The sequence below is a fragment of the Primulina tabacum genome, chromosome 3 (genome assembly GCF_025594145.1).
Source record: "Primulina tabacum isolate GXHZ01 chromosome 3, ASM2559414v2, whole genome shotgun sequence".
Taxonomy (NCBI): Eukaryota; Viridiplantae; Streptophyta; class Magnoliopsida; order Lamiales; family Gesneriaceae; genus Primulina; species Primulina tabacum.
The window spans coordinates 14,899,813-14,917,213 of NC_134552.1; the positions used below are offsets into that span (position 1 = coordinate 14,899,813).

Below are 17,401 nucleotides of genomic sequence, written 5' to 3' on the forward strand. Positions count from 1 at the left end.
TATGTTATATGTTCAATTCTTATTGTGGTCACTTTTTTATTCTTTTAATTTTCAATTTATTTTTAAATTTATATATCAAAATTATAATATAGTATATATATATTTGCTATCTAACAATGCGTTATAGATAATTGATTATCATATGTGATCTCACTAGCCCACCAAAATTTTACGTGACATGACATTCATGCCAAGCAATGCATCCGTTCAAAGACATGTATCACATCATAATACAATTTAGTTATTTTTTGTAAATAATTCCTTGGTATTCGACAAAGAAAACAATACTAATAATAGCGCGCAAAAAAAAACATATGTATGTTTATCGTTTAAAAAATAATATCTCAAGATATGAGAAATATCATCATCAATATTTCTTTTGAGATCATTTGACGAAAAAACAGCAGACACTTGTTAAAATCTTGCAAATTTCGGTTACCAGAGGTCATGAAACTATTTTTTCAATATTTTTGAAATGTTAAAATTTGGATCATGAAGGGTTCACGGGACGGATATGAAGTTTGGGCAAACTCATTCCTATTCTCACCCCGTTTTCATATCTGAATGTTGACCAAACATGAGACGTTGGATCTTGCAATAACTATTTTTATGTTGAGACCAAATTTTCCTATCAACACAATCATATGAGAGAAGGTTCACTAATTTGGGATATATATCATGTTCATCTCGATTTTTCAGAGCTTTAATTATGACGTTATTCGATAAAAAAAATCAAATAGTTATTTTTTACTTTAAAAAATATTTTATGCCTTTATAGTCATAAAAACATCTTTAATGGGGTTGTATCCCCCGAGGAGCACCAGAAAATAAATTAACATAATTAGCTGGTGCTTGGTTTCGATACTATTTTTATTAGCATATTTAATTTCTAACATTTTTTTATCTTCCATGTCAATAAAGGTACTAAAGTAAAAATTATTGAGGTTAAATAAACATATATTTTGGAGAGGAGATATCATACAATAAGTTTAGATACGTGTATGTATTCGATCTAAAAAACGGTCTATACAGCACGATCTAAATCATTTTTTATATACCTAAAAATATATATTGGTGTTTTATGAAAAACTAAAATATTACGAAAAAGCAACCCAAATATTATCAAACCGAGTTTTTCATAGTTTACATTATTTTGAAAATTTACTCAGTACATATTGAAAGATAACGATACTAGATTATATCGTCATATTGAAAAAAGGTAAATTCTTTAATCTAAATGCAATGTAAGAATATAATAATAAGGGAATATGAACCTTTTTATAAAAAAAAATGGTTGTTGGTCGCCTTTGTATATATTCTAATTCAATGAAAAGTGAAATCATTAATTAATAAAACAATAATAAAGACTGAATTTTTATAACCAAGATTTGATACATTTAATCCAACTCTCCTCCAATCAGAATTCCCCACCCAGAGAATAATTCACCTGTCCACACCGATATATACACACTACATACAAAGCATGGCTGCAGTTTCAGCAGCCCCACTCGCCGCCATTAACGGAGCTGAGAAAATGGCTTCTACATCACTGGCGTATTTGGAGAGCAGCAAGGTCAAAGGGACGAAGACCCTGATTTCTGAGCTATGCCGCCAATTCTATCACCTGGGTTGGGTTTCTGGCACCGGCGGAAGCATCGCCGTTAAAGTCCACGATGAGTCCATTCCCAGGAAACAGCAACTTATTGTCATGTCTCCTTCAGGTACAGCTGTATTTTGTGTGTGTGCGTATCTTTTCTTGATTATTTTGCAGCTCGAATGGATGTAGTTTTTTCGCTGGATTTTTTAGTTTTTTTTTTTTGGTTTAAGTGGAAGTCTAATTGAGTGAATATTGGGTGGGTGTTTTGTAGGGGTGCAGAAGGAAAGAATGGAAGTCGATGATATGTATGTGTTGTCTTCGAGTGGGTCAGTGTTGTCTGAACCATTGACAAAGCCTTGGCCTTATAAGCCTCCCAAATGCTCTGACAGCAGTCCCGTGTTTTTGAAGGTACGCTTTATGAAAATTAGTGGTAGCTGTTAAATTATATGTGTTAGGGGAACATATGGAACTGGATTGGGCCTAGTTTTAATTCGGTCATTCCTGTTATGTTGTTTCACATGGATGTATTTGCTCTCATATAAAAATCGAGAGACTAGAAGGATGATTATGCCATTATAGATGAATTTATATTGCTAAAATTGTCTTAACTGAGTTCGTAAGTGGTCTTCGATTAATGTTCTTGAAATAGTCTTTTGGGGTGATCTTAATTTTCTGAGTTAACTGTGTCACTTGTGCTCTGAATCTTGTTGGGAGAGAATCAGGGCTTCATTACTATGTGAATTGACATATAATTAGGCGTGAAATTTGATCACCATATTGAGTTTCTATCTCATGTCTGGGTATACGAAATGTAAATTAAGATCTATGCTTTCACTTTCTTTTCTCTGAAGGCCTCTGATCGTTCTGTCTATTTTTTTTGGGAACTACATTATGATAACACTAATATATTTTTGCAGGCACATGAAATGCGTGATGCTGGTGCTGTTATCCACAGTCATGGGATGGAGTCTTGCCTTGTAACGATGATCAATCCATTGTCAAAAGAATTTCGGGTACATATATTGAATTCTGTCAAAAAAATTTATATAAAGAAATTCCAATTATGATTTTTATCAGCTTGTGGTGGATTTTGTCAATTTACAGATTACTCATATGGAAATGATAAAGGGAATTCAAGGTCATGGTTACTACGATGAACTTGTTGTTCCAATTATTGAGAACACTGCCCATGAAAGAGAACTTACAGATTCTCTTGCTGAAGCTGTAAGGTTTCATCCTGAATCTTTTCCATGCTACTGCATACTGCCCTCGATTGCTTGCATGATATAGTGTGTAAGGTGTGTAAATCATTACACAATTGCATGAATATTTGAAGAACAAAGCACAATAGAGTGTCCTTTTTAACACTATCACACCATGGACATTGGTTCGGTGTCTCAATACAAAATCTAGTTCTTTACGTATGTGAAAATAAGTATGCTAGCTACCATTGGGCAGATATTAATAGTCAAAGCTTGTCTCTCTAGATGGTTTTTATAGTTATTGGATGACAATAGTCGTATGAGTGCACATTTTGAACAATATTATCATATCATATGTCAGAGATGTGAATCATGTGGTGCCCTGTAATTACCGGAACCCACAACGAAAGAAACATTGTTTTCAATCAGTAGACTCTCATAATTTGCAGAATAGAGCTCTCAACTGGTTGAACAGCCGAGCTTGAACACTTGGCCAAAGAGCAGGACAAAAATTTTACTTTACTTTGTTCTCCCTACCGAGGAGTCGGGTGAGACTTAGTATCTGAATAGTTCTAAAAAATACGGAAATCCTTTTACAACACAATAACTTTAACAACACATAACTATCTTAAATCTGAAAATGTTGAACGTAAAGTTTTCCAAGTCTTGCTCGATTTTATACCTTTTGAGCTCTCACTTCCCGAACTTTTACTTAATGGTGGCCTCCCCAATACTTATTTGAAACACTCATTATATGTTGGATTTGCCACCCTAGTGATCACAAGTATCAAATAACAATAATTTAATTTGAAAATAGACATACATAATATATTTTTGAAGGGAACATAATCCATAACAGAACTATAAAAAATTTAACTAAGCTTTAAACGAAAACACTAGTTAATCCAAATCAGAAAAGAGTACATATGATGCAAACAACAACTCATACAATGGCAAATCGAATACTTTTCTTCTCTTACAAGTGATTGAATCGTGAGTAGTCATCTCAGTTTACACTCATTGGAAGTATCTAAAAGCGAATAACGACTCTCTTGCCACAGATCATAATACTGCCAATGAGTCACATATAACAGAACTAACCATGCCGTCTTGGATTCAAAATAAGCATTAACTCACAATTGGGACTGAGAATCTCCTCAATCACACGTTTTGCTCAAAATATGATTTCAATTATAACTAGAACTCTAGAAAGTTTATCTGCTGTATCAAAGTTTTCATGGTTGTCCATCATAAAAATTCGGATTTTTTTTTTACTGCTACGACTTGTAATCATCTGCTTAAAAATATTTTGTGAAAAGGTGCCAAATTTAGTACAAGTGCACACTCTTCAACTTATTATTCTTGAACTAAAAGCTTCTTCATTTCTCAGCTGGATACTGTCTTGGCACTTGTTCATCCTAGCTTACGAACTTCTTGTAAGCGCGTTATATGATTGATATGATTTTAGTTCAATGTAAGATCCTTATTTATAGACGCATAGCCCAATATAAACTTGGAATAGAGATTAGAGTCTTACTTTAATTTGGAATACAAGTGAGCCATCTATGCATCATAGTGAAATCTCCACTTGGGGGGTGTACTGAAGTAGTTTGGTAATTGTCTAAAATCATTGTGAAAGAAGGGGTCAATGGCCATATCTAAATTAAAGCAATATTTAAGATCTGATTTTTCAATGTACTGTGTTACTATAATTTGAAAATATAAAGAACTCGAGTATTTAAATGTAGTGATATTGAGAGAAATGAAGGTGAACGTGATTGAGCATATTTATCACAATGCATCTGTAGTTGGTCTGAATAAAGTCCTTACAAGTGTCAAGTTATGGTGAAGTTGCATTCTTTTGCAAACATTGAACACATTTCCTTGTTTTGCAGATCAAAGCATATCCAAAAACCACTGCTGTGCTTGTTCGGAACCATGGAATATACATATGGGGGGATTCTTGGATCAGTGCTAAAACACAGGCGAGTGTTAAATTGAATAAACATGGTGCATAGAATAATGAAAGCTACACCATGTGTTATGTGGAATAATACATGACATATGGTTCTTGACTGGCAATTGGTCATTCTATGTTCTTGCATCTCGCAAGAAGAAAAGGTTCTATACTTGTATTTCTGTTTCTAGTTAGTTTTTCTTTGTTTCACTATACTCTGAGATAAGTGATCATAATTATTTTCATGATTTAACTGCTAATAGTGTCTTTTGTTTCACTATACTCTGAGATTAGTGATCGTAGTTATTTTCATGATTTGACTATTAATGTTTTAAACTAATATCGTGAAAGTTAGTTTTGCTGTCTTCTTCTTAATTGGCAACTTAATCTTCCAGGCTGAATGCTACCATTACCTCTTTGATGCTGCCATTAAACTCCATCAGTTAGGATTGGACTGGTCTACTCCATCTCATGGCCCCATTCGCCATTTGAATGGAGTCATGGGAAACCATCCAAATGCAAAAATATCTGCAAAGGCTGGTACCCTTTCTTTAAATAAAGGGATTGAGCCGTCAAGAGTAAGTTTAAAGTCATCGTTTATTGTGCCAAAATTTGTTTTTAGCTTTGTATATGTTTCAACAGCTTAATTCAATTGTTTGCAGCGTTGCATTGTACTTGACATAGAAGGAACCACTACTCCCATATCATTCGTCACAGATGTTCTCTTTCCATATGCTCGTGATAATGTGGGGAGGCATTTGGAACTGACATACGACACTGCTGAAACTCAAGACGATATTAGGCTGTTACAAGCTCAAGTAAGTCAACCATTTTGAGAGTCTTTATGTGTAAGCATATTGACTGGGTTGTGCTTTTGATGTCTGATGGTAACATATTTAATGGTGAGGTTTTAAAATTCGCTAGGTGCTAGTCGGACGTCAAACCAGCGTCTAGGCGGAGACTAGGCTAGTCTGATTCCACGGTATCAATATAATAAATCACATATTATAAATACAACACAATAACCTCAAGTTTAAAATGAGTTCAAAATTACACAACTAATAGAATACTCTCTATGGCTTCTTCGATTTTGCGATGAGAAATATTATCACCAATTTACTCCACTTCTTCTTCTCCATAATTTTCAACATGTTCTTCATCAGCCACAAATTCAATATCATCGTTGTGATCTTCTTTTTCTTCTTCGGATGCAAAATATACTCATGAAGGTATCTCACTCTAGAGTTTCTTCGAGGTTGTAGATTTTTATCTGCTCCAGTTGCTTCATCAACTATTTTCCAAGTAAGCTTTGAACCTGGTTCAATTTCATCTTTTTTCCCTCCATCCCCAATTCAACCTTGTGCATTTGAAGTATCTTTTGCAAGAAGGACATCCCCAGCGCTTAGGACGCATAGGCCAATTAATCGACGCCTACGGTCGGCTGATGTCTTGCACCTAGGCGGTAGGCCGAATTTTAGAACAAAGTTTAATGGGTTTTCTAGTAATTTTTCCATTCCACAAAAACAGTTTGCTTTGACTTCCTAGTCAATCAAGAAGAGAAATATAAAACATTTTGGAACACAACTCTTTCAACTTAATGGTATTTTGGTGCATTACTTTTGTGAGTAATGATACGTATAATTGGATTTACATATTAGAAAAATAAAATCACATTTGGTAGAGTCGAGATTATGATACATTTATGACGAAAAAAGTAGAATTTTATTAGATATGATTGAGATTGAAACAAATATGTGATAATGATTTTGTTATGTTATTGTTGGAAAGAGCTCCCCCACCATGTTTGTCCAGGATAATTTCTTCTATCGTTTAGCCCTCTTGAGTCTTGTCATTTTCCCACGGGTGTAGGTTATATGATAGAACCGCTCGATAATTGTTTTGTCTCATATCTATTCACTATATTATTGTTATCATTTATTAAAAACAGAAGAAACAGAAAAACACACGAAATATAAAAATACAAGAAAAGTGTGGTAAATATGCTTGAAGGAAATATGAAGTTTTTCATCAACAGCTAGTCGTGTCAGATGCCAACTCTGGCCCAAATATTTTTGAGGCTGAACAGCCATGATAAGTAGAAGTTATTGCACGTGCATCTTAAAATCCCAGTCCTTGCGAATGTCTGTTGGTGATTCCTGTCCGTACTCTCAGTTGACCTATGAATTTTTTTACTGCTGACTGAGCTTGTTCTCAAGGACTAATGAAATGCATTTAGAAGTTTTTGTATAGTAATATAATTCCTTGAGAAATTCTTTCTTATTCTGATATGTTGCTTTTTTTATGGAATTTTTTCAATCAGGTAAGTGAAGATCTAGAAAATGGTGTGCTTGGTGCAATTCCCATCCCATCAGATGGTGAAAAAGAGGATGTAATTGGGGCTTTGGTTGCTAATGTTGAGGCAATGATCAAAGCTGACAGGAAAATAACTTCCTTGAAACAATTACAAGTAAGATAAATATGATCTCTTTCATATGATCTTTTTTATTGGCATTTCTCTAAGTCTTTCAGAAAGAATGGTGTTGAGTCTTTTGATACCAATGGTTTGATTTATCCTCGTTAAGGGTCATATATGGCAAACTGGATTTCAAAATAATGAGATAGAGGGAATCGTTTTTGATGATGTACCTGAGGCTCTGGAAAAATGGCATGCTCTTGGAATTAAGGTTATTCTCCATTCCAGCCTACTTCTAATGCATTGCATTTCTATTTTCAGTAGAATAGCTGAATGTTGCCTCTTCTAGTCAACAAATATATCGAACACCTTTTTGTATGAATGTACATAAAATGTTGGGAAATAACATCTAGCTCACCTGAGGTATATCCAAATGACACAAAAATTGCCAAGCCAAAAATCATGTGTAGTTTTGCTTCCATGTGAGGTTTAAAATATTGTATAATAAAACTACAGAACATTGACTTCTGCCTTCTCTCCTGCAAAAGTACCAAAATGCTTACACCTAATTTCTAAATTTTCTCAGCATACTTTCCCTTTATATTTGTGATAAATTGACGGGAAATTTTGTGAAGGAGCTTGAAAATGGTCTGAAATTTATCAATACTTTCATAAATAATTTATCTTGATTCTTTTATTGAGTTGTTTATCTGATGAAGTGAAACACAAAGAGAACTAGCATTAAGGTATACAAGTTGCAAGTTTACAATATATTAATATTTTTTTATGAATAATATATTTTTATTTTTAAATAATTAGTTTAATTATGCATTTTTATATCTAGAATGATAGATAAACAAATTGAAATTTTATTTGTCTTGTTTATAGGAGTTAGTTGAGAAAAAAATGTTGAATTTTCTTTTTTGAAATATGCTAAAATTAATAATAAGAATATGGAATGAAATTTAAATTTAAAATTAATATTGGGTTATAATTGGAAATAAATTTGGTGTCCCATATCATACCGAAAGTTGTTACTCTAATAGGCTCAAGTCAACTATTGTAATCTGGTATAGATATAATGTGTGCTGTAATGGTGTATTAGCGAATTCGACTCATTCACTACGAATCATGTATGCTTATTTTTCTCTCAGCCGGGGACATGTCATATAGCCCATAGGGATGGAAACAAGTTTGTGCCACAGGTTTAGATAGAATGCCATTACCACATGCTTACTTTGTATCATATTGGTAATCCTTGCCTCTATTTATAGACGCAGAGTACCATGTCATTTTGGAATAAAAATCTTCTATGTTAGGTAATGGAATTTATTGTAACCAAGAATTTTGTTATCAATATAATTCTCATTAAATCTGAATTTTTTTTCTGATAAGAATTTGATTCCTGTGTTTTGTGCATTTGTCGGTCATGACACTCGTGTCCTTTTATACGCCTTTGCCGATATTCTTCTTTGTACCAGATGCCTTGATTCTCAGTTCGGTCTAACTTCCGTGTTTCCGATTGTCTTCTCACATTTTATCAATTTGAATAGTCTTCTGACCTCAGATCATACTTCAGATTATTCACTATTGCTTGTCTTTACGACTGCTTGCTTGCATTTCTGACCTACAAATTTTTATTGTTTCTCTTTTTTTTTTCTTTCGTCCATTAGGTATATATATATTCCAGTGGAAGCAGACTGGCACAAAGGCTCCTGTTTGGTAACACAACTTTTGGTGATCTCAGAAAGTACTTGTCTGGATTTTTCGATACTACAGTGGGGTGAGCTTCGTACTTGAAAAGAATGCTCTTTACCGGAAATGTTTGTGTTTCACTTTTCTAATAAATGAAATTTTTCTCTGTATTGTTTGCAGTAACAAGAAAGAAACTAAAAGCTATATTGAAATCACTCAATCTTTGGGGGTTGATAATCCATCAGAGATATTATTCATTACTGATGTCTATCAAGAAGCTACCGCAGCAAATGCAGCAGGTACGCTTTCGCTGTATCTTTCCATGTCCTTGCATCTTCCGTGAAACTACAAACTTGAGATTGTAATATCCCGTACTACATGGGATTGTGTGAGAGTTATGAATGATTTTATGAGATTAGCCAATTTATTTTTGTAGCAATTTGGGTCAATCATTTTTATAAATTGAGGGTCTGTACATGATAATTGGTAGCAGAGTTCAGGGTGGACCTGGGATGTGACAGAAATCAGATAAATTTGAAATTTCAAATAATATTTCTATGAAGTTCAATTGGAAGTTTGTTTGTTTGTTTTTTCTTTATTAGATTATATGTTTAATGTCAAACAAGATCTTCAAACAACCTCATGAACCATAAGAATCCAAATCCAAACACGTTTTATGACCTTGAAAGATTTATAGTCCTCGGGTTCCCAAAATCCCTACAGCCTCTCTTTCGATCCCCCTCCATCATATTGTTTTCACTGGAATATTGTGAACATACAATATTCATCCAAGTTTATCTTTCGATTTACTCGTTTTGCAGGTTTGGAAGTGATCATTTCGGTTCGACCCGGAAACGGACCTTTACCAGAGAATCATGGTTTCAAGACCATCCAGTCATTTTCAGAAATATAAGAGAGAGTATAGTGTGTCACGTAGACCTGTAACATATCATAAAACGAAAATAAAGCTCAGATATTTCCAGAGAGTTTAAAAATCGGTTTCTTGGGATTTTTGGTTTTCACTTTAATTCTTCATGTGATCTAATTGTCGAAGTATATAAATGGATGTTCACTCATTTTCTCTATCCTTCTGCGCCTCAAATTGGCCAAACTTATGTAGAATTTTCGTCAAGAAGTTACAAATATTATAATAATTTTCGAAGCGTCGCCATGGTTCTTGGTTATTCTTGTTGATTAGTCTTTTTCAAGCCTAAGCTTGATAATTGTCGACCATTGAATTTTTTTGGGCTAGATTTGGATTAACGTAGCATATAAATGAGTCAAGTCGAGTTTTATACTAGTAGAGTTGTACTCGATCAAGTGATCAGGTCTAAGCAAGAGCTCAACTCGTATATGTTGAGTTACTCGATCTTGTGTCTGAAAAACTCGAAATTTTTCCAACATATCGACAAAAAAGTTTATGTTGACAAATTTTATATTCTCTAAATAAAAATGGTTTATATAATTATTCAAATAGTTCGTTAACTACAATTAAATCTTGACTCAAGTAAAGACTCGGGTCAAATCAAGGACTGGAATATTTGTGGGGCATGTGGCCGAAAATGCCAGCAGTGGGAGCGGTGGAGCTTGCACCGACGTGATGATGAACACGAACAATCGCGGAAAATGCAACTGGAAGTGCTCGGGTGGTATTACATGTGACTATGGTGTGTGCGGGTATGCAAGCGTTTGGATCCACGAATTTAGCAATAGATTTCAAATTTGAACCAGTTTTTTTTTTTTTTTAAATAATCGATGTTAATATCAAATTAATCTCGATATATGTGGAATCATTTCAAACTCTTTCTTCAAATATTTTCTCGAATTCAAATCCTTCAATCTAAACACAAACTTAATCTTTGCGCATCGAAGAACATTTGTTATGTATCTCAAATAAGATATTGAAATACAAGATGCAAATGGATACATGTTGTTAGAACATATATTGTAAGCATTTATGTTCTGAATTTTCATTGATGTTAAAAGTATATACAAGGTACTGAAATATCTTGTTTCATTTTTATTTATTTTTCGATGTACGTTTTATCAAGTGAAAATATCATATTTAAAACAATTTCTATTTATCATTTCATCAAATTAAACAATCTTACCAAAAGAGTGTGGATAAATGTAGATTGCGTTTCACTACAAAAAAAATTATGATTAGCGACGGTTTTAATCACGGAAAATAATTACGTCGCTAAAGTCACCGTCGCAAATATATTGCGACGGTTTAACAAAAATCGTCGCTAATTAGCGACGGTTATGAGTAGATCCATTGTCGTTAATTAGCGACGATTTATTAATGAATCTCGGAGTTGGGATTTGTATTTAATTAGATTATTGGTATACAAAACTATTTAGTGATAAATCGATTGATTTCTAGTTGTTCCCCCACTATCGAGAAATATAAGAACTAGATTAGTTGTATTAATATACTCCATCCGTTTAATTAGTTGCGGGGCAAGGAATCCAATATTATTCGAGCTAATTTTAAAAAATACAAAATAATACATGTTAATTAACTTTATATCAATTATATTTTTTGGACTAAAATCTTAATTTTATTGGATTATTGTCTTTCTTTTTTGCTTGGACTATCTGGGCTAAATACAATTTTTTTATTTTTCTGTTTTCTATCTTTATTTTTGTATCTTCTATCTTTATTTTTGTATTTGAGCTACCCATATTACATTAGGTCTCTTGTGAGACGGTCTCACGAATTTTTATCTATGAGACATGTCAACCCTACCGATATTCACAATAAAAAGTAATATTCTTAACATAAAAAGTAATATTTTTTCATGGATGAACCAAATAAGATATCCGTCTCACAAAATACGATCCGTGAGATCGTCTCACACAAGTTTTTGCCCCAATACTAAACACAAGTTTAGACCAAAATCTCAATATATAAAAATTAAAAATAGAGAAATATGTCCGAGCTACAGCACGGGTGGGCCATAAGGTGGCTCCGCCCTTGCATCTCATATACTAGAATTGTGTGTGGAAAGATATTGAAAAGAAAATTTTACAAAGAAATTTATCATTTTACGTATTATGTAATTAAATGAAAAAATTAGTAATTAAAGAAGCAAATTAAATAGGAGTAGATTGATAAAAAAAATAGAGAAAACAATAATAGATATGAAAACTTGACTATATATTTGGAATGAACGAAAGAAAAAAGATAATCTTAAATATATGGGATGAAGGGAATAATTAAGAATATATATTGATGCCCCGGAAAGAGTGCGTGTCATCCTTGGACTAGGGCAGGGTGAGAGATTGGGAAGCCAGGAGACACCAAGGTGAACATTAGTCTCGGTGAGAGAAGTGTTCCGAAAAAAAACCATCCATTGATATACAATAACCAGAGAAACTGGTTGGATTACTGTATGCTCATAGAAAGTCGGGCTCCTTGCTTAACCCGAGCAGCATAAGAAAACCAAGATAATAGATCAAGGACCCTGTCAACAGATAGTCCAGGTAGGGGTGGGCGTTTGCGTTCGATTATCGGATACTCGACCCGACCTGATCGGTTATTACCCGATCGAGTCGGTTTTTTATCACAAAATCATGTTCGGGTTTCTACCCGAACCCAATTTACAAATTTCGGGTTGGTGTCGGGTTGGTGTCGGGTAGTAATTTACTACCCGAATCAAAAAAACGGGTACCCGAAATATTTTATATATATATATATATATATTTTAAGTTAAAGAAAAAAAAAACTAAATCCCTAATTCTTTATTCTCTACTGTCTTCGACTCTTCACAGGCCACAGCTGCGGCTCTTCGCTGAGTTCGCTCTTCGCCTCTTCCTTCTTCACCAAGCTCCCGACTTTTTTCTGCACCAAGCGGCTCAGCCCTCAGCCAGTCAGCCGCCTCTTCTCAGGTATGAATTGGTAATTTTTCTTTTAACTTGCATTATTGAAAATATATCATTACGGTAAATCTTAGGCTTTTTCTTGGAGGAAATAAATAATAGAATGATTTTTAATATTTGTTCATACAAATTGGAAAAGGTGCTCGTGCAAGAATAATGAAGGTGCTCGTGCACGATTGTATGAATTGTTCACTGGTATATCTATTACAAAATAAATTTATGAATTGTATGAATTGATCACTGCTATGATTGTATGAATGATGAAGGTGATCGTGCATTGAGTAAATAAATGGATTTGTTCCCTCTTTAATGTGTGTGTATACAATTTGTTCACTGGTGGTATCACTGGATTTGTTCCCACTAGATGAATCTTAGGCTTTTGTTCACTGTATGAATGATGAATGGTTTAGTTTCACTGGATTTGTTTCCTCTTTAAAATGCCGAAATTGTGTTTCACTGTCAATGTGCAAGAAGATTTTGTTTTGTGATTATTCAGCCAGTGGACTGTCAACGTGCAAGATTTTGTTTTGTGATTATTCGGGTTACCTTATTGAATATTTTGGATTTCAGAAATTTATTGTGTAAATGGAGAGTGTAATAGATCATCTAATGGAAGAAGCTGATAATGCTGATGAGAACAAGAACAATGATGCTGATTGTGTGGAAAATTTAGATCATGATGGTGATAAAGATGAAGTGAAACCCGAGTCTAAAAAGAGAGCTAGGAAAGATATGACCTCTAGATCACAATATTGGGAACACTCAGAAAAATTCTATTGTGAAAGTGACAAGGTGCAAAAAGGTAGGTGCAAATATTGTTGTAGAGAGATTAAGGCAGATCCAAGAATACATGGGACTTGACCTTTACAGAATCACTTCGCTTCTTGTAAAAAAAAACCTCATGAAGTTGCAACTAGTCAAGCCCGGATTTCTTTTCAACCATCAAAAGATGATCCGAAAGAAGCGCAAATTGGTACTTGGAAATTTGATCAGAACAAATTAAGAGAGGCACTAACTTATTGGTTGATTGTGGATGAACTTCCTTTCAAAACAGTTGAGAACAAAGGTTTTAGACACTTCATGTCAATTGCATGTCCAATGTTTAGCATTCCATCTCGAAGGACAACAACCAAGGATGTTTATAATTTGTACATGAATGAAAAAGTGCAGTTGATGTCTTTTATGAAACAACATGGTCCAAGAATTTCTATAACTACAGACACATGGACATCAATACAAAAAGTGAATTATATGTGTCTAACTGCTCATTTCATCGATGATGAATGGACTTTGCAAAAGAGAATTTTGAATTTTTGTCCGATTTCTAGACATAAGAGTGAAGATGTGGGTAAAGCAGTTGAAAAATGTTTACTTGATTGGAGAGTTGATAAAATCTTTACCATCACAGTTGATAATGCCTCATCAAATGATGGTGCAATAACATATTTGCAAAAAAGGTTTGACAATTGGAAAACAAATATTTTAGGGGGGAAATATTTACATATGCGATGTATTGCACATATTGTCAACCTTATTGTGCAGGATGGTCTGAAAGGGAAAGACGAACATTTAGCTATCTCTCGAATTAGAGGAGCAGTGAGGTATGTCCGAAACTCCCCAGCAAGGTATAAAAGATTTTGTGAATGTGTTGAGATCGAAAAGATAGATACAAAGAATTGTTAAGCCTTGATGTACCAACAAGATGGAACTCAACATATCTAATGTTAGAGTCAGCAATATCTTTGAAAAGAGGATTTGATTCATATGCCGATATAGATCTTGCCTACGTGAATGATCTCTTGAAACCCCCGTATGATGGGATTCCGTCGGAATATGATTGGAGAAATATCTAAGTGAGGATCCTGAGGATTATGATGAAAATTTTGACATCCTTCAGTGGTGGAAAGTCAATTCTCACAGATTTCCTATTCTTTCTCGATTGGCACGTGATATCTTAGCTATTCCTGTCTCCATTGTTGCTTCGGAAGCAGCATTTAGTACAGGTGGTCGTGTTTTGGATGCGTTTAGAAGTTCATTGTCTCCTAGAATAGTTCAAGCTTTGGTATGTACCCAAGATTGGCTAAGATTGGATTCTAAGCCTATATGCGTGGAGGAAGATTTGGCTGAAATTGAAATACTTGAGAAAGACATATTTTTTGTCTCTTTACTTTTCTATATTTATTCTTAATGGTTATGTTTTATTCTCTAATGACTAATCTATTTGTTTTTTTTTTTATTTTTGGCATAGAATTAACAAACTCGGGGAATGATTCAACCATAATTGATATATAATTATGAAAAACATCAACAATCGATTATTGTAAGTTTTTAAAGTTTAAATTCATTATATTCGATGACTGTAAATTTTTAAATTTTAAATTCTTTATATTTATCTACTTTAATAATGATTGTCTTATATAACTAATAGAATTATAACATTTCAGGTACTTTGATTTGATTGGACAGATGATGATTTAGCTTGGAAGTTGGAAGATGATTTACCACTTTTTTTAATCTATTGTTGATGATTTGAAGAAGTTGATGTTTTACTTTCCAAGATGATTGGATTGGTTACTATGTGATGGATTTTTTGTCTATGGTGAATTCAAGTGGTTTTGCCTTTGATTGACATATGTTTTATTTAGATTGATGGGTTTCCTACAATTTTTTATTGTTGTGCTATTTTGTGTAGAGTAGGTATTTACATATACATTGAGAAAGACGATAAATTTTTTGTCAAAAATTTCGGGTATCCGAAATCGGGTACCCGACTACAGTTGAAATTTTCGGGTACCCGAACCGTCGGGTAGCACCTTTTAAAATTCGGGTTCGGAATAAATTACCCGAAAATTTCGGGTACCCGACCCGAATTACCCGAACCCGTGAAACCCGACCCGACGCCCACCCCTAAGTCCAGGGGTCGAGTCCCCCTTGTGTTCTCATCATAACCAGTGGTCGAGCTTCCGGGGTAGTTATCGACTATGAACCCACATGCATGAGACACAATCTCTCGAAATCATTAGTATGTTAATCAGCGTACGTAGGAACGATGTAACAAAACTGTAAGCAGTATGAGTTGTCAATAGTGACAGTATCTGGTGGGCAGAGCATGGGCAGGTGTTTGATAATGAGGAGTAGTCGGACACTGAAAAAAATGCATTATATTTCTCCCTATAAATAATCAGGTTTGTTTGATCATTTGAGACATTGATATGAATCCTTGTACGAAAGAAATGCAAACACGATTAATTGGAATCTCGTCCTCAATTCAATAACATTTAAAGGATCCGTGTTGTGTTGTCCCGACCTTTTAACAAACTATTGCGTGATATTCACCTCTAAACTACGAAAATCTTAGCAACAAATAATCACAAGAAAACAATCGACACTCGAACGAACCTTCAAAGAACTTGCCTTTGACAATCCACATAAGAACGATCGACAATCGCCACAAAGCATAAACTTTGATAAGTTTGATTTTTGATACAAAGCAAGAAGCTTTTTTGTTGTTTGAGAGAAAACTAAAGAACAAGAGTGCAAAATTCGTCCAAATATTGTTTACAAAATCACTCTCATACATCACGACTCCCTCGAGGCTTGGAATCTTGCTTTCAAGTTCTTTTCGATTGCTCATGAGTCCATGCAATGATTCCTTGAATCTCTTCATTCGCCCCCTTGTGATTGGACCCTCGGGCAACTCTAAAGGGTCACATGCCTTCCACGCCTTCCTTGGAGTTTGGTCTTCCTTGATCGCATCAGACATTCATTTGACATTTCACGAACACTCACTGCATATTCCATATATAACACTCTTATTTTTTATTTTTTTTTGTGAATACTCGACTGACTTGAACGTCGGAGTGGTTGCGCTAGAAACCCTTCCAGCATCCCGCTAACGTTTTTTATTTCCAAGTACGCAAATCACTCAGCCCGAGATCCTTTGCCCAGTAGCAATACGACCCGACTTGAAAATTGCTCACTCAGCTCAACCAATTTACCCTGCTTCATTGTGTAAGATAATTAAATTCAAAACATTGAATTCAACGTGGAATTTAATGTGATTAAATAATGGTGATTATGAAATAACTTTACAATGATATACAAAAAATCAGTAATATTTATTTTTTATAAGAAAGTCAGTAAAGTTTTCATTTTCAAGCCCCAAATTTAGAATATTTAATATTATTATCATAATAATGAGTTTATTCTTCATTCCCTGAGTTATTTAACTAGAAAAATTTTATATTCCCAAAATTTTACAACAAATAATTATTTTTCAAATTTCATACTTATTCAATTTTCAGTATTATAAATAAAAAATCACAAAACAAGCCCAATAATAATTGCACATCAATAATCATCAAACATTTCAACCAATTGATCAATAGATTTTTAAGGTAAAAATTCAAACTCCAAAATTCATATATATCGTAAAATAATATTATTACAATTCGAACAATCACAACTAAATATTCAATATAATTTTAGAGTCGTTAATATCGTATATGACTTACTAAATGCAGTTTACGTTATTAGTGTATAGTTTGTCGAGTACTATTTCAAGTTGCATATGATTGGGCTTATTTTTAAGAATTATAAAGCCCAAATCCTGAATGACCCAAGCCCAATAAGAAAGCAACGTCTAGTAATCC

General features: G+C 33.8%; 1 protein-coding gene and 1 long non-coding RNA gene across 3 annotated transcripts; both read left to right on the plus strand.

Annotated features, from left to right (window-relative positions):
* The first annotated feature begins 1,401 nt into the window (after positions 1-1,401).
* LOC142540701 (putative bifunctional methylthioribulose-1-phosphate dehydratase/enolase-phosphatase E1 1) lies at positions 1,402-9,949 on the plus strand. The gene is made up of 12 exons (XM_075647044.1): positions 1,402-1,721; positions 1,869-2,005; positions 2,515-2,610; positions 2,702-2,821; positions 4,695-4,784; positions 5,152-5,334; positions 5,419-5,574; positions 7,077-7,223; positions 7,339-7,440; positions 8,843-8,952; positions 9,045-9,163; positions 9,686-9,949. Exons 1-12 carry the CDS (start codon positions 1,484-1,486, stop codon positions 9,775-9,777), a joined length of 1,590 nt encoding a protein of 529 aa, XP_075503159.1. The 5' UTR covers positions 1,402-1,483; the 3' UTR covers positions 9,778-9,949.
* A 2,667-nt stretch (positions 9,950-12,616) lies between these two features.
* Positions 12,617-15,393, plus strand: LOC142539013 (uncharacterized). 2 transcript variants are annotated; one of them, XR_012818775.1, is made up of 3 exons: positions 12,617-12,758; positions 14,998-15,069; positions 15,194-15,393. It is a non-coding gene; the product is annotated as an uncharacterized LOC142539013 (long non-coding RNA). The 2 variants fall into 2 exon arrangements; XR_012818774.1 differs by lacking the exon at positions 12,617-12,758 and having other exon boundaries at positions 13,166-15,069.
* Positions 15,394-17,401: the final 2,008 nt, after the last annotated feature.

Bases quoted from the DNA above. Each gene is read 5' to 3' on its own strand.
- LOC142540701 (XM_075647044.1), top strand. From the start codon at position 1,484: ATGGCTGCAGTTTCAGCAGCCCCACTCGCCGCCATTAACGGAGCTGAG. The intron at 1,722-1,868 runs GTACAGCTGTAT...GGTGTTTTGTAG, and splicing joins TATTGTCATGTCTCCTTCAG to GGGTGCAGAAGGAAAGAATG. The intron at 5,575-7,076 runs GTAAGTCAACCA...TTTTTCAATCAG, and splicing joins TTAGGCTGTTACAAGCTCAA to GTAAGTGAAGATCTAGAAAA.